This window comes from Monodelphis domestica, chromosome 2 (assembly GCF_027887165.1).
Source record: "Monodelphis domestica isolate mMonDom1 chromosome 2, mMonDom1.pri, whole genome shotgun sequence".
Taxonomy (NCBI): Eukaryota; Metazoa; Chordata; class Mammalia; order Didelphimorphia; family Didelphidae; genus Monodelphis; species Monodelphis domestica.
Window position 1 is genome coordinate 80,155,155 of NC_077228.1, and position 23,095 is coordinate 80,178,249.

General features: G+C 38.0%; 1 protein-coding gene across 1 annotated transcript in view; it reads left to right on the forward strand.

Moving 5' to 3' along the window:
* LAMC1 (laminin subunit gamma 1) overlaps window positions 1-22,519 on the forward strand; it is a 165,530-nt gene extending 143,011 nt beyond the window's left edge. Inside the window, exons 19-28 of the mRNA XM_007480933.2 lie at window positions 1,162-1,367; window positions 2,894-2,973; window positions 4,929-5,066; window positions 8,183-8,327; window positions 9,723-9,872; window positions 10,083-10,197; window positions 10,906-11,105; window positions 11,957-12,115; window positions 17,012-17,111; window positions 19,395-22,519. Of these exons, the coding sequence (XP_007480995.2) occupies window positions 1,162-1,367; window positions 2,894-2,973; window positions 4,929-5,066; window positions 8,183-8,327; window positions 9,723-9,872; window positions 10,083-10,197; window positions 10,906-11,105; window positions 11,957-12,115; window positions 17,012-17,111; window positions 19,395-19,651 (1,550 nt within the window). The 3' untranslated portion in view covers window positions 19,652-22,519. The remainder of the gene's footprint in view (window positions 1-1,161; window positions 1,368-2,893; window positions 2,974-4,928; window positions 5,067-8,182; window positions 8,328-9,722; window positions 9,873-10,082; window positions 10,198-10,905; window positions 11,106-11,956; window positions 12,116-17,011; window positions 17,112-19,394) is intronic.
* Window positions 22,520-23,095: the final 576 nt, after the last annotated feature.

A 23,095-nucleotide genomic window follows, 5' to 3' on the forward strand; every position in this document is an offset into this window, starting at 1 on the left:
GAATTGATGTTATTAGCCTACAAGTGGTAGGAAGTTTCCTACAGTTTTTGAAAAAGGATGTAATAGGGTTAGATCTGTACTTTGGGAAGATTAATTTGGAAGCTCTGTGGAGAATGGATCAAAGTGGGAAGGAGGAAAGACTGGAAATAGGGCATCTCTTTGTTTGAGAGGTAAAATTGACAAGACTTGAAAACTGGAGAGAATGGAATTTTATAATAGTGGAGATCTGAGGGAGCAGCTGGGTAACAGTGGATTGAGAGCCAGGCCTAGAAACAGGATGTCCTAGGTTCAAATCTGGCCTCAGACACTTCCCAGCTGTGTGACCCTGGGCAAGTCACTTAACCCCCCCTCCCGCCCCCCCCCCCCCCACACATTGCCTAGCCCTTACCACTTTTCTGCCTTGGAAACAATACACAGTATTGATTACAGGACAGAAGGTAAGGGTTTTAAAAAAATTAGTGGGTATCTGAGATGTAAAATAGGCAGAGAGAGAGAGAGAGAGAGAGAGAGAGAGAGAGACTGATTATCAATAAGGGAAAAATAAAGATTGCCATGTAGCATTGGAGATTAGATAGCATAAATTTGTAGTGGATGCACAAGTTATATAACTTACTCTAGTGGTATTCAGTAGCATTTATTTAGGACTGGAGAAGGTGGGGGGGTAGTAATTGACAGTTAAAATATGAGAAGGGGAGGGTGAGTGAGGATAATTGGAAAACAGATTGAAGAATAGTAGAGGATAGGGTTCAGTTGAAGTGTTCAATTGTAAAGTCAGAAATGAATGGACAAAGCCTTTTTCCCCCCCTTAAAGTACCTATTTCACAAAGGAAAAGATTTTCAGTGATCAAAAGTGAAAAAGAAAATTTTAATATTTGATTTTAAAGTGTGTGATTTGCCAAGATAAAATTAGATAATCTTGAAAAATATACCTTAGGGACAGATGATACATTTAGTTAATATATTAATGTTCATGTTTATGGAAGCAGTGGTACCTTAGAATAGACTTGAAAATAAGAAAGTGTAGAGGAAGACCATGTTCACTTTGAAAAATCAGGTAAGTTGTATTTCCTGAAATAAACCACTAGCCCTACATTTTAACTTAAATGATGTCTTATCAGCCTCAAATAAATGATATATTTCCCCTCCCAAATCCATTTGTAGATGTAGACCAGAACCTGATGGATCGTCTCCAGAGGGTGAATAATACCCTGTCCAGCCAAATCAGTCGCTTACAGAATATCCGCACTACTGTGGAAGACACAGGGAATTTAGCTGAGCAAGCTCGAACACGAGTTGAGAGCACAGAAAGGCTCATTGAGATTGCTTCCAGAGAGCTGGAGAAAGCGAAAGTGGCCATCGCCAATGTGGTAAGTGTTACTGTTGGAACTGGGTGTGCACCATGGTGACCTGCAGTATATTTTGTTACTGGGAGGGAGGTCATCAACTATTTTTACTCTTCTTTCTATCTATAGATCTCCATAATAAATTACTTTAGACTTTGAGAGCTGGAGTGAATCCTGGAAAAAATGTAGCCCAATTCCTTCATCTTACAGTTGCAAAAACTAAGAAGCAGACAGTAGAAAAATTTGTCTGAGAACACAACCAAATTATTTCAGAATTGGACCTGTGATTTTTATTCTCAGAACATTATTTTTTTTTCCTTAGAGTACTTCATAACCTTCTCTTGATACCATTTTCTTAATGATAATAGAACTTTAGTAGCATTGCCCATAGAATTGTCAAGAAATAAGCCTCATATTTGTTTTACCAGCTTCTGTGTCCATGCTACTGGGAAATCTAGCATTCTGTTAACCTTTTGTGAAAATAGAAGTGATACTTGGGTTCCAAAAATTTCTACCACACAAGTATAGTATAGAAAAGCCTTGGTTAAGCAGTAGTTTATTTGAAGAAGACTTCAGTCTTTATACTGACTGCATGTTCAGTATGAGGCAAAAAGTGATAAAGTTAATGCCATCTTGGGTTTTCTGGTTGGAATAGAATGGAAAGGCATTTATTAAATACTGACCCTTTGCTGAACACTGAATGTTAAAATCACTGTAATTCAAGTAGTAAAACTGTCTTTGCCCTCAAAGATTTCATACTCTAATTAGGGAAAACACATATATTTGAATTTAGATATAGAGCAGTTAGAAAGGCCTGCTGGTCCTTAGGGTTTTATGGTTGTATTAAAAGTAAATCCTAAGGATCATTTGGGTTGGAAAGGATAGATACTATTGGGACCTGGATAGGTGGGGTTGGATCTGGGATCCTTGCGGGGAGAAAATAAGAGAAACTGTGTTCTATGTTGGTCAGATCACAAATGGATTATTAAATTTAGGCTGTGACATTTTGAGAGGAACACTGAACTAAAATATGTTTAGAGAAGGATGATTAGGATGCTGAAAGACCTGGAAACCATTTCATCTTGTTACTAAAGTTACTAGAGATATTTAGCCTAGAGAGAGACTTAATAGAACATCAAATGTTTGAAAGACTATTTTTGAACCCAGAGAGGAGAACTTGGGCCTAGTAGTGGATAGAAGTTAAGGGGAAGCAATTTCAACTTAATCTGAGGGAAAACTTTCATATGTTTGCATGCTTGCTATGTTCAAGCAGAGACTGGATAAAATACTTTTTGAATATGAGTTGTAATGGGAAGGAATCATGCTTTAGAGGCAGAAGAATTGGGTAGTCTCTGAGGTTTCCTCCAACTCTTCAACAGTTTTGCCATCTTCTTGAAATTATTAGTAATATTTAATATATAAATAATATATCATATACATCTTTAGAAATGATGAAAATATTGCTAAATAATACTTACCATTGGCATTCACAAACACTTTTCAGTTCTCTGTGAGAGTTAAGTCTTATATTTGTTTTATTTCTTTTTCAGTCAATTACCCAGCCAGATTCTACTGGTGATCCTAACAACATGACTCTGTTGGCAGAAGAGGCTCGTAAACTTGCTGAACGGTAATTTCTAGATTCATGTGTTATCAAAGTTTATGATTGGGCATGTTTTCCTGTGTTCCTTCCCACATTTGTGGTTTTTTTCCCCCTTATATCCAACTTTTAGTGAATTACACTTCTTTTCTAAAATTTTTTTATGTTGTCATCAGTTAATTGCTATTATTGTTGTTACTCATTCTTTTCTTTGTAAAATCAGTGTAAAATCTTTGGAGTTCAAAGTATTCTGAGTCGAGAGAGAGAAATTTTTTGAGACATTTAGACCATTCCATCTTTTTATATTGATTCAAACATGGTTAAACTTATAAACTTCACATTTTGATGTATGTTTGTTCTTGGCTCTGTGGTGTGTAATGCTTAGTGAATTTCTGTTCATGTATCTGTTTTGTATAAAGGTAGATTTTGAACCCTAGACTTCATTCCCCAGAAGTCCTTGGTATTTCCCAGAATTCCCTATAATTATCCTGAGTCTCCACGTTGGTGAGATCACATTATTGGTATTTAACTGGCAATAATGCCTCCCGTGCTCTCTTTTCTTTGCAATGATGTAGCAAGTATAGTGGTAAGCCAAGTGTGGTGATTTTAAATGGGCTAATCAGCCATGGACACATGGTTTTTATTTTGAATCCTCTTTATTCCTTGATTTCTAATGATCCTTAATAAACCTCATAAAATATAATATTTTTATTATTAGAGATATAATTTAATTTTTTCAATTGGAGATATTAAAAGCTTAACCTTGGAAAACTTACGCTCATTCAAATGATTCTAAGTTTCTTTCTGCAAAAAAATATATACATGAGTGAAGAACATAATTTTTAATATGGCTAACAAAGTAATATATAGTTGGGGCTTTGGAGAATTGCTTTTGTGACTAGATAAGAATGAAATATAATTTGTTTTAATTATAATTTGGGACTTCTGAATTAATTTTGGATATTTGAAAATAGCTTATCTTAAGTAATTTAAACAACTACCCCATATGTTCTTTTTTTTTAACCCTTGCCTTCCATCTTCGAATCAATACTGTACATTGGTTCCAAGGCAGAAGAGTGGTAAGTAAGGATTAGGTAGTCAGGTTTAAGTGACTTGCATAGGGTCACAAAGCTATCCAGTGTCTAAGGCAAGATTTTAATGCATGACTTCCCATCTCTAGGTTTGGCTCTCAATTCACTGATCCACATAGCTGCCCTCTCCTGTATATACTCTTTCTTTTATGTCTATGTATATTAATAATTTTCTGAGAAAATAATTTTACCCGACATAAGTAAAGGAGTTAAACATGCCCATGTTTTCACAAATTCCAAATTAATCAGATTTTTAAAAGTATTTCTGGAGTTTTGCTGAATTCAGTGACTTTTATTTTAATATTAAGGATGATTCTATTGCTAAAGAATGGTGCAAATTTATGTAATGCATAAATAATTTTAAAACTCTACTCTTTCCTATAACAATTTGTCTTTATTTTGACAGACATAGTTAATATCAGCAGTATGTGGTCCTCCTTCGCCCCCTCCCCCCAAGCAATAGCATATTTTTGAGCTTTTTGTATTTCCTTATTTCATGACGTCTATATCATGAACTTGGCCTATCTTGATTTGTTGGTGCAACAATAGAGATAATTGATAAGCATTTCAATCATGCCATCTTTTAATCTGCAGTTGCTGATGATTGGGAAGAATGTCCATGCTGTTCATTTATTAATATCATACTTCTATTGGAGGCAGGATTGTCTTAGCTTAATTAATATTAACATCTATCTACGAAGAGTTTTCAAATAGAGTGATAATCCAAATTTTTGATATAATACAATAGATTCTTCTCATTGTGAACTCTGCCCAGCACTTCTTTGTAATTAAATTGAAATGTCTTTACATACCTGGGATAAGCATAATTTTTCATGGAATCATTCTCATGGCAGCTTCAGGTTTATGCACTCATTTTTCTTTTTACTTACCTAGGCATAAAAAAGAGGCCGATGACATCGTGCGAGTAGCCAAGACAGCTAATGATACATCAACTGAAGCCTATACTCTGCTCTTGAGGACTTTGGCTGGAGAGAATCAAACAGCAAATGAGATTGAAGAACTTAATAGGAAGTAAGTCAATGTAAAAGTGTTTGCCGTTGGTGACTGTGCAATAAGAAATTGCATTCTGGTGTATTAGGTGCATGTTTTAGAAGATCTTTTACTTATTCATTTGAAATACCCCTTTAGCTGTAATGGGGAACCTATGGCATATGTGCCAAAGATGGCACCCAGAGATCTCTTTGTGGGCATGTGTAGGCTCCTGGCTTGGCTGCCTGGGAGCCTGGCCCTGCCTCTGAACACAGGGCTTGGGGCACTCTAGCCTCCCTCTACTGTTGCAGGGCCAGGAGCCTGGCTCCACCTCCTGAACGCAAGGGGAGGGTATGGGCCACTGGACCTTCCCCAGGCCCTGTCCCTGAACACAGGGGTGGGTGGGATGGGGCATAACACACAATGGGGGCCAGGGCATGGTTGAGTGGGACATGGCATGGGGTCCCTAAAAATTCCAAAAAGGTTCACTATCACTGTCCTATAGGAATTTGATCAGGGAAACAGGGTTAAGACTTTTGAGTGTACTTGATGGCTTATTGGAATTGCAGGGGAGCAGCTAGGAGAACTAGCCCTAGAAAGTGGAGGTCCTGGGTTCAAATTTGCCCTTATATACTTTCTGGCTGTGTGACCCTGGACAAATCACTACACCCCCATTGCTTAGCCCTTACCACTTTTTTGCCTTGGAAACAATACTTAGTATTGATTCTAAGATGGAACGTAAGAAATTTTTTAAAAAGAAAAGGAAATATAAATAAGAGAATAACTAATAAAATATTTAAGCTGTTAAATAAGGAGAAACCATGAGAATAACCATGGTTAGGTATGGAGGCAAGAAGGAAACATGCTAATGGACTGTAGAAACTGATGCTTAAAAGAAGTTGATTGCTACTAAATTTTAGCATTTCACTGTCATCTTGCTATGCTTTATCTTGCCAGTAGAATGGAAGCTATGTTAGGGGGGAATCAAATTTTCTTTTGTCTTTGTATCCCAATTCCTGTCACATTGCTTTGCATGTAGTAGGAACCTTTTGAGAACAATAGAAATTGAGAACAATAGAAATGGTGGAAATGCTTTCACAAAGATTGAAATTTGTTTCAGTCCATTAATATTTATTAACTGTATGGTTAGACAAGAGAAAATATGCTAAAACGTTTCCTCTAATTTATTATTTTTACTCTTTCCCTAGTTTTTTAATTCATGCTTTAAATTTATCTTTCAGTATGTTCCACAGGTTTCTCAAACCTGACATGTTTGAAATAAAATTTGTTCTCTTTCCTATTACTAAACAGGTAGATGTGGCTCTGTATTGGACTCCTGCTCTAGATACTTAGTAGTTCTAGGCAAGATTCTCAGGTTCAGTTTCATCTATAAAGTGGGTGATAGTAGCACCTATCTCCTGGGCTGTGAGGATTTGAGTGGATGGTATATAAATTGCTTTGTAGATTTTAAAGCAGTAAATAAATGCTAGCTGCTACTGTCCCCACAAACCCCTCTTCCTCCTAACTTCCCTATTTCTTTTGAGGATCCCCACCTCTAGTCATCTAGGTGTAAACCTAGGTGTCACCACCTGCTCTTCATTTGTCACTTATCCCCATCTCTGAGTGTTATTCAGCCCTTGTGGATGGCAGCTCCATGGCAGCTTTTACCTTCATCCTTTTCTTTTCACTGATCACCCTGACCTTTCCCCCTGGGTTATTGCAGTAGCCTCATTCTTGCTCTCCCTGTACCCTGTCCCTCTCCAGTCCATTCTCTTCATATCCTTATAGTCCCATCCTGTTCAAGAAGCTTCAGTGGCTCCACAGAACCCTGGGCCAAAATACAAGCTCCTACGTCTGGCCCTGAAAGCTGTTTCCACTCTGACTTCACTTCAGTCCCTCTCCCAGCCTGTGTTCTATGGGAATCCCCCAGTCTCCTGTTCCTCTGTGCGCAGCCTTTCCTGACCCTCCTCGTCCATCCAGTGTCTAGGCAGAGAAGCTGCTTCTTGGCTTTGGAAAAGGAAATTCCCTCACCCGAAAGTTCCCTCTCCCACTGTCTAGTCCCTATCCCCGAGGGTGTTTATCTATCCCCTCTCCCTACCCCTAATAGAAGGCAACCCCCCCAGCCTTCTTTAAAGAAGTCCCTCAGCCCTCTGTGACTCTCATAGAGTTTTATAAATGTTGGAAATTTCACCATTGGGAAATTTCATACTTGAAAAATTTCCTTTTGATAGTGGGAACTCTTGGAATGTGAACCCCATTGGCATGGGAGGTTCCTCCTCCTCCCTTCTTAAGATTACTTTAGGACAGAAACCTTTTGCTGAACAATGGAAAGGGCTTTGACCTATGCTTAAGCATAGAACAGGAATTTCTTTGAGTCATGATTGATTTTAGAATTGATACAATAGAGATACTTGGAATGACAGAACCAGGTCTTGGAAAATACAATTTCCACCCCACTCAGTCCTAACAGGATTTAGGAAGGGCTGCAGCAAAGGATCAAGATTTAATTATTGAGAATATGACCTTCAACATACATGTGCAAAGCCACAGACCTCTGGGCGGTCCGGGGTTAAGCTAGAGCCACCATTGGCACAGGGAAGACATGGACAGTGATTGGTAGATGTGAGAACTGAGGGGAGGGAACTTGGATGGTTTCCTTAAAGATAGAGGGGTCTGAGGACTGAGGAGGGTTGGTTGGAGAGGTTTTTGGTCTGAGAGGTGGTGCTTTGAGAGTTGGCTCTGAAGGAAGCTGGAGGTGGAGGCCCCTGAGCCTGTTTCTCCATTTTGGTCATGTGAGTAATAGGGACTGATCTCCTTTCTTTGCCTCAGCTATCTAAGGGCTTGGGCCTTTTGGCCCAGCCTAAACAGAAGGGGTATTTAAGCCCTATTCCCTTCTCTCCCCTTTCTCTCTCTCTCTCTCTCTCTCTCTCTCTATCTCTAATTCCTTTCTTCCTCCTGTTTGTAATTAAACTCTATAAAAGGTTGACTGCTGACTTGAGTTTTCATTTAGGAATTACATAGCTGAATTCCTTGGCGACCTTAAATTAATATATATCAGTCTTTTATTTAAAGTGATTTCCTTGTCACAGGAGGTAGCTCGTAAGTACTCCTGGATTGTGTACATCTGTTATAGTTCAGTCTTATCTTCTGTTCCTTAGATATGAACAAGCCAAGAACCTGTCCCGAGATCTGGAAAAGCAGGCCACCCGAGTGCATGAAGAGGCAAAACGAGCTGGCGACAAGGCTGTTGAGATTTATGCCAGTGTGGCCCAGCTGACTCCTGTGGATTCTGTGGCCCTTGAGGTGTGGAGTCATGTGCAGACCTGCCCTTGTATACACATGGACCATTGGGTGCTAGGGCCATCTCAGAGTGCCTGGAGAAGAGATCTCCTCGTCCTGTTTCAGCTCTTCCTTGTTACACTCACAATGCCACAACCCAGTTTTTCTCACAAGTGTGCCTCATGCTGCACTTTCTCTGTTCTTGGAAAGTTATTCATGCCTACGGTGCCTTGGTGCACACTGTTCATTGAACAAAATAATGTTTGTTGAATTGAAATCATTTAAAAAAACTAAACTGCTTTTGAATTTAGCAGTGATATTTAAAATAATTTAATAATTATCAAACAAAACATTATTAAAAAAAAAACATTTACTACTATGGCACAAGCTTTTACAAAAGCACAAACCTTTATCCAAGCAAATAGGCCCCCTGAAGCTCCAACCTCTTGTTTGATGTGCCCATCCAGGATATGCTGCCTGTTCTTTCACTGTGTCATGTCCAGAACCAGGCCAGTATTCCCCCTAAACTTTTTTTTGAACCATCAGCATCCTCTAAGCTAGGCATATATAGAGGTAGGTTATTGAATTTAGATTCAGGTAGAATTGAGTTCAGAGCCTCTCAGACATTTGGTAGATATATGATCTTGGACAAGTCACTTAAACTCTTCTAGCCTGAATTTCCTCATCCTGGATGCTCTGACAATACTGACCTACTTCTCTCTCCTAAATTTAGGGATTTATATATTTATCTGTCTTTGATGTGTTAGCTCAGGTGTTACTTCTGGGTAGTCTCCCATGATTCCTACCCCCCCCACACACACACACACTTCCCTTGGCTAAAATTATTCTCTTACTCCCTCAAAAGGCTCTTTGTCTATCTCTTTTGTGCTTTTTCATATTTTACTCCTCATTTACTACTGATTTGAAGAGTATTAATGAAAAATCTGTATTGTAATATATTAGATTTAATTGAAATGAGCAACACTAGTATCAGCACCCTCTGCTACTTCTAAGGAGAGTTTGAATAAAAGAATCATACCAAGATGTTTTGTATTAAAGGGATGGAGCCAGATAGTACTTGAAATCATCTGTGCACTCTCCTAATTCCCAACAGGTTCTCCAGACTCAGGACTGAGTTTTCTTCAGTCTGCTTATTACTGTGCTGGCATTCACATATGCATGTGCACATATACCCAGAACATGTTTGTGCTATCAGAGTTGGAACTTACTACCTAACAAAGATTTTTTTGGCATTTTTAAGGCACTTGTTTTGCCACTAAAACTATTTCAACACGCCCTGGATCACAAATCATGACCCATTCATTATCTGTGAGTTTGTACTGTGAGCCTTAGACTCAGAAATTCTTCAGAAATTTCATTGCTTTTTTAGAATTACTTGATCATTTTTGTTTTTTGAAGAATGAGGCTAATAAGATAAAGAAGGAAGCAGAGGCACTGGACCAAATGATGGACAAAAAGCTGAGGGACTATGAGGACCTCCGGGAAGACATGAAAGGCAAGGAACTTGAAGTGAAGGACCTCCTGGAAAAAGGAAAGACGGAGCAGCAGGTGAGACCATTGCATGAATACATAATTGAAGAGTTAGGCCACCTCTATGATGTAAACCAACAAATGTGGGAGCACCAGGTAGAGTGGGGGTGGGATTGCTGATTGATAGACTGCTGTCATTGAATGGCCACAGCTACACTTGTGATGGGCCTAAGTGATGAGATGGAGGGTTTTTTTTGAATCAGTCACTGCTCTGTTATGTGTTTATAGACTGCAGACCAACTCTTGGCCCGAGCTGATGCTGCCAAAGCTCTTGCTGAGGAAGCTGCTAAAAAGGGCAAGAATACATTACAAGAAGCTAATGACATTCTCAACAACTTGAAAGGTATAAGAGAAAACCATTGCGACAGAGAGATTTTTCATCTTCCTTTATTGTGCCACACTGTCTTCATGTGTCTTTTTTAAACCCTTACCTTCCATCTTGGAATCAGTACTGTGTATTGGTTCCGAGGCAGAAGAGTGGTAAGGGCTAGGCAATGGGGGTCAAGTGACTTGCCCAGGATCACACAGCTGGGAAGTGTCTAAGGCCAGATTTGAACCTAGGACCTCCCATCTCAAGGCCTGGCCCTCAATCCATTGAGCTACCCAGCTGCCCCCTCTTCATGTGTGTTAAAGTTGGGCATGTATTGATAAATGACAACTGCATTTCTTCTGCTAAACATCAGTTTTCCCCCCACCCTCAATCCTGAGACTATAAGATTGTAAAACTAACAAGATTACTGATTCCTTGTGCCCTCTGCCAAAATGTGTTTGCAGTTTAAGGTTACAGTATTATTCACTGCCTTTCATAGATATAAAAATGCAAAAGTTAAAAAATATTCACTGCAGAAGGAAGAGATGCAGTCCGGTGGCTAGCTACTCTTTAACATGCCCATCAGTAAATACTTGAATATCTTTTGCTCTTTTCCTCAGTTACTTATCAGTCCAGGCTCTGTTTTTATTTTCTTGGCTTTATGGAATTTGTCTTACAAAGTTCTGTGGAATCTTGCTACAGTTCCTCCTGATTGTCAGTAACTATTAAATGTCCATTTAGATTTTGATAGACGAGTAAATGATAACAAGACAGCAGCAGAGGAGGCCCTAAAGAAGATCCCTGCCATCAACCAGACAATTGCTGAGGCCAATGAAAAGACACGAGAAGCACAACTAGCCCTGGGAAATGCAGCTGCAGATGCCACTGAAGCTAAAACCAAGGCCCACGAAGCAGAAAAGATTGCTGGGGCTGTCCAGAAGGTGTGTATTTTGGCATGTCCAAACAGGGATTTTTAGTCTTCTGTTCAATTCCTTTTCTCTTCCTCAGTAATAAAAAATCTTTTATCTTTATTTCTAATAAGATAGTTTCTTTACCCTTGAGACCCAGAGCAAATCACTTAACCTCCATCTACCTTAATTTGTTCATCTGTAATAATAGCACCCACCTCCCAGGGTTGTTATGAGGATAAAATGAGATAATATTTACAAAGTACTTTTTAAACCTTTTAAAGTAATCTATAAATGCCAGCTATTATCATTTTTCTATTGAGTTAGTACTCTATTTAACAAGGTACTATTTTAGGAAATGCAGTTGTCTAGGCCGAGGGCATAACTTGAAGAGAATTCTTTATATTGACATTTCTTTGACCTGGAACTTATTTCCACTCTCTTGGAAATCATTGTAAAAGCTCATTTTTCTAGATTTTATATAATTCTTACTTGAGAGTTTGTCTCTTCATTTAGTAAAGAAATAGAAATGTATAAGATTGTGATTTATTATGCTGTTATGTAGCTTTTATTATTTGATTGTTCCTTTAGGCTCTTTGAATATTCAGGTCCTTAGTTTTTGTGAGATACCTAGATGATAGGGTTATGATAGGCTTATCGTTGAGCAAATTATCCAGAGATTGACACTTGATTATTGGCATTGCTGCAAGTATCAGAACATTAAGTGTATTATGTTCTGTTTCCAAGATCGTTACCAGTTTCCAGAACATTAGTGAAAAAAAATTTTGAGAATTAGACATTTTAATTATTTCATGAAGAATAGAAGCAAGAAAATGTCTTAAAACAGAATTTTTAAAAGTATAATATTTCTGTGTTATTCCTAGAATGCTACCAGTACCAAAGCAGAGGCAGAAAGAACTTTTGCAGAGGTTACAAGTTTGGATAAAGAGGTAGATGAAATGTTGAAACAGTTACAAGAAGCAGAAAAGGAACTGAAGAAAAAGCAAGATGATGCCGACCAAGATATGATGATGGCAGGAATGGTGAGTGATTTTTGGTGTCTTTCTTTGTACCTGATCAGCCCATGAAGTAGGGTGCTCAGCAGGAGCTCCTTGAATGTCCAAGTGCATCTCAGGCTTTCATTTTCCAAGCACTGATTCAAAGACCAGGATAGTCTCAACACTTTCTGGTAGATATTTGTGGTGCAAAGATGCATAGCTTTATACAGCTCCATAGTTAATACCAACATGTGCAAACCCCCCCCCCCCCCCCCCCCAGCTAGTGGTGCTTCCCAGGGTGAAGAATTGCCACAGATTTGACATTTTTTGAAAATGGAACAACTTCATCATAAATATTATTTCCCACAACTATGGAAAACTGTTCATAATATGATGTAAATAAAGTCATATATATGAAGCTCAGGAAAGGACAGAATAGAGATTTAAAACTAAGGTTTATGTTTTTGAAGGACTTTATTGTAACTCAAGATCAAAGAGGTAACTTAAATATGTAAACTTAGATAACAAAATAATCCAAATATAAATTTCTATTTTAAAATATTCACTTTGAGGAATCTCAAAAGACCTTCCCTACTACTTAGAAAGACATTTTCATGTGGAATTTTCAGGTAGGACAAGAAAGTACTGTGCCTGTTAATAAAATGTGAAGAAAACTCTAGAGAAGTTAAAACAAACCAGCTCTGCTTATGTACTCTTATTTTCTATTTCTGGTATTTTCCATAGAAAGATGTATTGTTTCAAAGAGAAATCCTATTGGTTTCTCTTTTTACAATGTGTGTCTTAAGCCTTAGACTACATAAAAATATGTGTATGTATATAAAGTTTGAGTTGGTGGCAAAGAGAAACATTTAAATTATGTGAGGAAAATAGCTTTTTTGAAAAAACTTGAGTGTTAGTGAGTACAGACATAGAAAAGACCTTCTCTAGCCCTTCTGAAGAGAGAGTAAGTTGGACAGACCTTGCTGTTTGCCCATAGATGGGAATAGATACTAGGTGGCTGCTTAAGAATATGTATTTGAGGTGTGTTGAGAGATAAATACTGTGTGTGTTGGTGTTGGTGTTTGCAATTCTGAGTATGGGCCAGAGCAAGAGAACAGATTTTCAAGGAGCCTGTAGGGACCTGATAAAAACCCAGTGGAATTTTCCTTTGTCTCTTTCAGAGGAGTAAGGAAGGTGCTAGGAAGCAGCATAGTCCATCTAGTGGAATTTGAAGCAGATGCCCTGAATCTGGGCTCTCTGTTCCTGTCAACCTTTGGGATATTTCTTATCTCCTCTGCATCAATGTCTTCTCATCTGTGAAATCAGAGGGTTGTGAAAAGGGACTTCTAAGGACCTTTACTAGACCATTGAACTTGGTTATTAAATCTTGGGCAGATTTCTTGATTGGATTGTTAAAGGGATGGTTTGGGATTCTTATGATCATTAGGAATCAGTGTGTAAGCCCATTAGAAATGTTACATCTCAATTTACTAGATTTAAGAAAATATGGAGATCCTAGTGTATCTAGATCATCCTTGAGGCATTTGAACAAAGTCTTTCCTTTTATCCTTATGTAGAAAATCACATTTCATAATCCCATTCGTGGATAGGTGAACCACTTCACAGAATTAAGTTCCCAAGCAATGGCCCATTGTCATCCCACATAGCCAATCATGCCTTGTATTTTCTAACTCTTTTTCTTTCTCTTTTCTTTTCCTATCTCCCATCACCTGGACCCCTTCTTCACTCTCCTTCTATCTGCTGCTTTAGTTCATGCCATCAACACCTTGTTTCCATTGTTGCAGCTGCATTGATTTCCCTGTTTTGGGTCTCTTCTCCCTCTTAAGTCTTTTCTCTACTCAGCTGCCAGAATGATTTTCCTGAAGTATGTAGATCTGACCTATTGTCTCTATGATTATATATAAGCTCCTTTGTCTAGTTTTAAAAGCCCTTCACACTAGCTCCCAGGCTATCCTTCTTGCCTTTTTTATCCATTAAACATTTCTCTTTACTATCAACCCAAACTTTATATATGCACACATATTTTTATGTATGGTCTACGCCTTAAAACACACATTGCAAAAAAGAGAATCCAAAACCCTACTCTGCAGTTGTGCAATCCAGCTAAAATGGTCCTTTCTCTGTTCCTCACAATTCTCCAACTCCTTTCTTTGTATTGGCTATCTACTTTTACTTCATAGAAATCACCATCTTCTGCATGAGCTCGTTTGTGATTCTCTTAAAAATTCCTTATGCCCTCCATTCCAAAACCCTTGTATTTATTCTTTTAGACTTGTTTTTCTCTTAGAATGTTAGCTCCTTGTGACTGGGAATTATTTCTTTCTTTGTATCCTCTATTCCTGGTGCTTAATAATGGTTAAATATTGGTTGATTGCCAACCCTGAGAGAGGTTTTTAGTGGAATACACTGGTTCTGTTCTATTCTGCTTTTTTGCCAATGACTTCAATAAAGTTATAGATGATATACTTATCAAAATCATAAGTAATACAAAAATGGGGGGAGGACTAGCCCCATATATTGGATAGCAGACAGCATCCAAACTGACAAGATGATATCTCTTTGAGTATTTTTTAAACCCTTGCCTTCTGTCTTAGAATCAATTCTGTGTATTGGTTCCAAGGCAGAAGAGTGGTAAGGGCTAGGCAATGGGGTTAAGTGACTTGCCCAGGGTCACACAGCTAGGAAGTGTCTGAAGCCAGATTTGAACCTAGGACCTCCTATCTCTAGGCAAAAGCTCAGAACAAAACACCAAGATTTTTGTTGGCAAAGAATGTTGGAGGGCTGTGGTAATGGGAAATTTAGAACAAATTAATAAACTTAAGCTCCAGTTATTAAGCAGTTTAGGTGCTTTTCTCTCTTAGAGAAGAAACAGTGCTTTTGAAGGTCAAAATGATTTTCAGAAATGCCTCTTTAAATATATAGTTGTTTCCTAAGGATCTAAATTTTACTTCTAATGCCCAAGTCATATCACACGGGGAAATAAACCTTAAAAATTTGAAATTTGAAAATTAAAGCTTACATGGAGTTTTTCCCACACTGATGGTGAAAGTGCAGAAAAGACTGCCACTAGGAAAAAGTCTGCTGCTAGAATGCTCAACATTTTCAGATATTCATTCAAGTATACAGTAACATTGATCCAATGGTAATTTTGCAAAGTGGTTTTTCAGTGGCAAAGTACTCAACAGATGGAGTAGCTAAATTGTTTATATGTTCTTTTCAGTTAATATTAAGGAGTTAATGAACTGGAAAAGTCTGGGAAATACTTTAGCCTAAAATAGTATGCCTCAGAAGAATTAGAATTAGTGACAGTATGAATCTCTTAGAACAGTAGTGTCAAACTCAAATAGAAATGAATCCGTACCAGCTACTATTGACTTAAGAAAATCAAAATAATGTTATCTGTTTTATTTTCATTTATTTTATTAAATATTTCCTAATTACATTGTAATCTCATTCTTGGTTTCAGGAGTTTTACTGTCTTCAATTTTGACACACTTGTCTTTCTAGCTTTGTTTCAAGTTCTTTATGTTTTCATTTACCAATTAGAAGGTAAAAGAGTTCCTTTCCCACATTTAATTAAACTTTGGTAGTTTTCAAGATTAAGAGATTAGGAACAGACATAAACATTTGAAAAATGAATGAACCATTAAAAAACATTATTGGCTGCCTGAGATTAGGGTTCATCCTAAGGGTGACAGAAAACATAAATAGAGCTTTGGGTTCGATGGTAAAGTAAATTTTTTAAAGCCTTTAAAAAAAAAAAAACCTTCAGTTTGATGAAGAGAAGAGAACATGCTGATTTAGGACAGCTGCTGAAAGCGTAGAGAGGGGTAAAACTATTTCTTTGTAAATCTCATATTTTGGATATTTTCTTGTAGCAATCCTAAATTGAAAATAATACAATTTTACTCTGTTATGCAACCATCTGTCATTAGGAACCCTGCAAAATTACTAGGTGATAGAAATTTAAAATATAACTCTTTGTGAAAAGTGTAGTTTGAAACATCAACTCATGCCAGGTATTTCAGAATCACTCATTTCTGTCCTTGTTAGATTTATTTGGATCAGTGAAACCATCTGTTTTCTAATATTTAGTGGTTTCCTCTTTGATCAGTTTCCTGTGACTCATGTATTTATTCAAGTTTCATGGAATTTTCCCTAATAATTTTACCTGTGGGTTTATTCTGAATTTGAACAGTATTATTACAGATGATTTAATTTTCTTTAGTGGGGTGGAGTGAAGAGAATTTTTTAGGTATGAAAATACTTAGGATTAGAACAATATGACTTTAGCAACTGTGACTTCTGTGATAATCCTTTGCCTAAAAAGTTGTTTTTCCACAGAGGATGAAAAAAATCTGTTCCTTATAGATCTTCCCATGTTTTTAGAATAAAGGAGCACTGTTCTCTCATTCTCTTTGCTGGCCCCCATTCCATGAGCTACAAATACCTTGATTTCTTGAAAGAGGTGACAGATGGGCCTAGTCTTAATCTTTAAAAGGTAACTTCAGAGGGTGTCTCCATATTTAGCAGTATTACTGTGGGATGGCTTTTAATGATTCAAATCTCTTTACTGAAAGATTGAGAAAGAAGCCATCTCCTAGAGGGAAGAAATTTTAATTTTGTTAGCTGGTAAAGAGAACAAATCAGAAAGTAATAAGGGAGGGACTTTTCAGGTCCAGTCTGTAATCTCTCCCATTAGAAAGTAAATTCCTTGAGGATATTGATTGTCTTTGCCTCTCTTTGTATCTTTATTACTTAGCACAATGACAGGCACTTACTAAATGCTTACTAAATGCTTATTCATTAATAAAAATCAGAATGTAAAGTCTTTCTATATATTGAGAAAAGAAAAAGTTAAGGAGATTAAAGCCTATTGTTGTTGTTATTGTAATAATCCATATACTTTTTTTCCTGTAGGCTTCACAGGCTGCTCAGGAAGCAGAGATTAATGCAAGAAAGGCGAAAAACTCTGTTAGTAGCCTTCTCACCATTATTAATGACCTCTTGGAACAACTTGGTATGTACACAAATGACTGTTTCAAACACTGTATAGCATCTAGTGTGGGGCCACGTTAGGGCTGCTTCCCTCCCCCTCTCCACTGCCCCTCTGTCCAGCAGCCCAGTGCAAGCATTTCTCCCTCCATCCTTTCCTCTGCTGTCTGGGGTAATGCAGGCAGCTTGTAGATACAGTTTGGGCATGTACTCTCTTAAAGGTTCGCCAACACTGGAGTAGTGAATCCAGGTTTTTTTCTTCATAAGGCAGATTTTATAATTAGGCCTATCTGATCAGCAGTTACCCTAAAACAATTCGCTAAATTATTCACACAATGTTTTAACTCTTTTTCTTTAAATTGCCTCATGTCATGAGTGTGAGGCATCTAAGATCCTTTGTTTGAAGGTTATGAGTACATAGTAATCATTGTAAAGAGAACTTGTTTCCTTTAGGAACTGTCTTGTCATATTGCTGCTTTATTAAATCTAGCATTTTATTAAATGCTTACTTTGGTACTAACCCTCTTATTCACATTGCTAGTGTTTTCTTTTCCTTATTCAAGCCATTGCAACAATTCTGGTATAGTGAGAAGATCCCTAGGATGAGAGTCAGAAGACCAGGTTCTTATTTCAGAGTGACCACAAATTATTTCTATGCTCCTGATCTTTGTAGGATTTGGTTTTCTTATTTGCAAAAGAAATTTGGTTATTAGATATCAAGTCATGTCTAATATTCCTTCAGGCTCTAAAAATTCAGTGATTCTGAATATTTTATAAGTCCATATTAAATAAAGAGATTTTCTCTGTTTATCCTACCAGGTAGGTGATGTCAGTGTCATAGGTAGAATGATCTATTTAAGAGGAAGGGTTACAATCAAAAGATCTCTTCAAAACACAGAAGAAAAACTACTGCTTAATCACATGGGTTGATGGGGATATGATTGGAGATGTAGACTCTAAACGATCACCCTAGTGCAAACATCAACAACATGGAAATAGGTCTTGATCAATGACACGTGTAAAACCCAGTGGAATTGTGCCTAGGCTACAGGAGGGGAGGGAAAGAACATGAATCATGTAACCATGGAAAAATACTCAAAAGTAATTAAATAAAAATTTTCAATTAAAAAAATCTCTTCAGAAAGGTCCTAGACCTTGCATCCCTGTCCATAATCCTTCTTTGTGCTCACACACATTTATATGAAGAAAAAATAGATCATGAAAGGAAAAGAAAGTTAAGCTTTCAGGAAATCTTAAATATCCTGCAATATTTTTTAGTACTCTTTGAGAGAGAAGCTTGAGACAAGCTTCATTCTCAGGCAAAGTTTTCTTGGACTCTGTCCAAGTGCATTCAATGATTAAATTACCAAACTATGTCATTACAAAGTAGTTCTAGCAATCATGGAGTCTATAGCAAGGAGAGTTTTATAAGCTTTTGTCATCTCTTCATTTCTTATATTCTATTTTCTTAAATTAGGGGGTGTTTCAAGTCTGTCTCAGGCTGCTGAAGTCATTAGTTTGCCAGTAAGAAAGATAGCTGTTCCATGATACTATGTTTTCACTGCTTCACTAATAATAAAAACATCTCAACCTCTCTGTCTAAGGTTATTATGGAAGACTGACCTGTCAAAATCTGCCCTCCTATATTTAAAATTAAGCCTAAATGTACCAGCATTTTTGGGCTGGTAACTCTTAACAAGGGGTAATTTAGTTTCTCCTTTTCCTTCTATTTCTTCCAAAACACTATAATCCCAAGAATTGATCTGCCTTGCCTTGAGTAAATCTTTTGGGAATGGGGAAGACTGAAGGTAGTCACAACAGAATAAATATATAGCTGGCCTTCCATTGTGGAAATTAAATGACCCTGGAAATCCACATCTAAAGCTTGAAGTCCAGAACCTTTATCCCCAAATTAGAACCCCTTTTTGTTTTTGCTTATTGTTGTCTTATCAATAAATCTGGCATATGGTAAGCACTTCATAAACACTTGTTAATTTGTTTTGTGAGAATATTTTACAACAAACAGAAGTGAATATGTTTTCTCAAACAAAGCCAGTCAAGCCCCACTGTTAGTTTGTGTGTTATGAATCAGCCCAGCTGGAATGAGGAAAAATGTGTTTATACTTTTGCATACATTGTTTATATCCCATGTACTATATCACTAATCTAGAAGTCACGTTCTGTAGGGCTCCTTCTGCCTAGTTAAAGCTGCCGCACTCAAGTTAGCTAAAAACTACAGGAGGTTTGTTGTGTCATCTAAGTCTTTTCCTCAAACTGACTTCTTTGTCTCTGTACTTTCTTACTTTAGGGCAGCTGGACACTGTAGACCTGAACAAGCTGAATGAGATTGAGGGTACCCTGAACAGAGCCAAAGATGAGATGAAGGTCAGTGATCTAGACAGGAAAGTATCTGATCTAGAAAATGAAGCCAAGAAGCAAGAAGCTGCCATTGGGGACTACAACAGAGACATCGAGGAAATTATGAAAGACATTCGCAACCTCGAAGACATTAAGAAGAGTTTGCCATCTGGTTGCTTCAATACCCCTTCCATTGAGAAACCCTAGAGGAATGTCAGCAGGGCGGGAGTTGGCCTTCCCGCAGTGACTGGTGGAGTGATGGTGAGGCTATGGAGCACCTTCACACACAGATGACTTTCTTCAGACCCCAACTCTCCGCTGCTCTCAGTCACTGTTCTTTATGAACCAGGAAAAGTTGCAAAGTTCAAAGAGAAGCAAATTAAACTTCTGTCTTTGGGCATCAACGGGTTTTCTTTTATAAAGTCTCTCTCTTCCACCCAAAATACCCTGCCTTACCTACACTCTTCCTTTTGATTTGCACAAGGACACAAAGTGTCCTGGAATACATACAGTACAGTGGTAAAAATGCAACTGTATATGAACCATTGTATGACAAGGCACAGGAAGCATCCATTCTTGTTTCTCTTATTGCCACCTAAAAGAACCTCTTCAGTCCTAGTCAGATCTCTTCATTATTTTTTTTAATGAAGGAAATAGAGTGACTACTAAAGTAGCAGTGGGAAGACTGAAATAGCCTCAAGTCTAGGGAAAGATGATTCTCTGGAGCCTTGCCCCTTGTTCAGCAGAATTGTAAAGCAAATAAACATCCCTGTGCCAAAAGTAGTGTCCAGCTAGAATTTTGGTAGCAGTCTACCAAATGTTTTACCATCTGTTCTGAGTGCAATACACTGAGCCACCTGCTGATTAAAAAAAAGATGCTATTATTTATAACGTTGTATACTAGGCCACAGGACAGGAGAAGTGGGGTGAAAGTTTTCGTCAAGCCACTCCATGACCTGAAAAGCAAAAGATTTCACAAATCTTAGCTAATTCGTTGGGCTGGCAGCTTGCAAGAAAAGGATCTGTTTTGCATTCACCAAATGACTTGCATCCCTGTATGTGGAGTTAATACAGAGAGATTTTATGTAAGAATGACATAACCACTGAAGTCTTTTTTTTTTAAAGAATGAAAAATAATTAGTACTTAATTTTTTGGTATACGTGATAGTTTTGGAGCTAGAGTTAAATTATCAAGCAGAATAATTGGTCACTAAGAGCTTGGTTTAAAAAAAATCCTTGTTCATATTACATATTACAAAAGGATAACATTGTCGCGTTCCCTTGCCCTCTCCTGGAGAGAGATGAAATGCTAAACCCTTTAGTCCCACCCTTTTCCAGTGTTCCCATTATCTAAAATCACACCAAAACACCCTGTTTGTATTTAAAGTTTGGTGGCTTCTCAGTTGCACTCTCAGTATGTTGCACAGCTGCCACCATCATCTAGAAACCTCCACCTCATAATTCTAACCTGTTGAAAACTCTCCTTTGTGTTGAAGGAAAGCCCTTAATATGGAGTTTCCTAGTAGGCTTTTCAACTTTTATCCTCAACCCTGTGGTTTTTCTCCATAGATCACCGTACAATGGCTCTCCTCTTACACCCCCACTCCCTGCCTTTGAGATTCATATATAGCCTTTAACACTATGCAACTTTGTACTTTGCGTAGCGGGGAAGAAACTATTATCTGACACACTGGTGCTATTAATTATTTCAAATTTATATTTTTGTGTGAATGTTTTTTGTTTTTGTTTGTTTCGTTTATCATGATTATAGATTAAGAAATTTATGTAAATATACTGGGTCCTGTTTCCAGAATGACAGTGTCTGTTCTCCTCTTCCCTCCATATTTCCTTTTAACCACCACAACAATTTGCATCACACTTTTCTCAAGCCTCTTACTGTTTCTTCCATTTATAATTCCTCTGGATTAGGTTTCCCCTCCATTGCCCTCCTTTGTACCCATTGCCTTGTGTTTGCAGTATTGTAGTCCATAGAAGTGGTAGATAATTGTTTATCTAAAGAACATGCAGTTCCCATAGAGAAAAGAACCTCTGAGACATCCTTTCCCTCCCACTCCCAGATCCAACACCAGGTTACCCTGAACAATTATTTCCACAGACTGTAGAGTCCCTCTTATCTGTTATGTGATAGCTAGCAATGCTAGATTGACTTTTGTGTAGTGGCATTAGGGGGTGCTACTCTAGGAGTCTGCAGCACCGTTATGGGTCCAGGTAGAAGTATATTTCCTGGATGTCATCCCTCAGTGGGTATATGTGAAATGTGAGAGACCTTCATTATAGACTTCCATAAGGCATCAGGGACAGTGCTATAGGAGGGTACATGGGGAAGGATACTTAGCCTTTGAATATGCCTCTCCCTTTGCTATCCCCTAGGGCATGCTAGAGTTTACCAAAAATTCTATGACTTGGCATTCCTCTGCCCTTTGACACCTCTACATCTCCCCAGACCCCTTCTTGCTACCAGAAAACCAGTTCTTTTTTACGCCAAGTTTTCACATCAGTATTTCCTGACCAGCTTGTGTAGTAAGGTGGTCATATCTTAACACTCATCTCCTGGTCAAGGCTGCAGGAAAAGACAAAAGAATCTGCCAGCATAGATTTCCTCTCATCCCTTGATATCAGGTGCACACCAGCTCATCTTGGGCCAAGGTCAAAGACTGTTGCCTTTCTGTTTTCTCTTTTCTCAACTCTGTGGTGGTGTGTTTTTTTTTCAACAGAATTTTATTTTTTAAATAAAGATTCTTTATAAGAAAAGTTCTTCAATTACACTCCTGCATTACAGCCATCATTACATTGTAGAGCTATCTGTTCTTTGTGTAACGACTTTGACAATGTGACTATCATGGGGAATGTATGAACACAGCTGTTCTTTGCCAGGAATTTGCTCCTTTTTAATCTTGACTGTGGCCTTTTTTTATGTGCCTTCACTATAGCTTCTCGCCTTAATCTTTGCAGTCTTGTTGTCTGGGGAGGTGAACAAAATGCAACACTTGGCGTTTTTTATGTATAAAACAGTATTTTTATTTATAATAAAGTCTGAATATTTGTAACCCCTCATACTTGGTAGTAGTATCTGAATATGCTTTTACAGGAAAAAGAGAGAACCTTTCTTATAGGAGGAATAGAAACTTTTTTTTGAGTGGGAGAGAGGGGGCAGCCAGGTGGATTGAAAGCCAGGCCTAAAAACGGAAGACCTGGAGTTCAAATTTGGCCTCAGGTGGTTCCTAGTGCAGTGATGGCAAACCTTTCAGAGACCAAGTGCTCAAGCTGCAACCCTCAAATTGCATATGAGCATCCCACCTTACCCCATATGGGAGGGGGGAAGCCCTCCCATTGGGCTACTGGGCAGAGGGTTGGGTGATGTGAGAAATGTCTTCAGGTGTGTGTGGAGAGGGGGAAGGGAACAGTCCCTCAGGCACATGTGTCATAGGTTCACCAACACAGCCCTAATGTATGACTGGTCAAGTCATTAATTCCCATTGCCTAGCTCTTATCAGCCATACAACTGTAAAACAGTGTTAATTGTATGATGGAAGATAAGGTGGTTTTTTTTTTAAAGAGAAACTAATCTTAATATGAATATTGGTTTTTTGGAAAGGTGATTCCATTTGGCTTTATTTTTGCTTGGGCCTT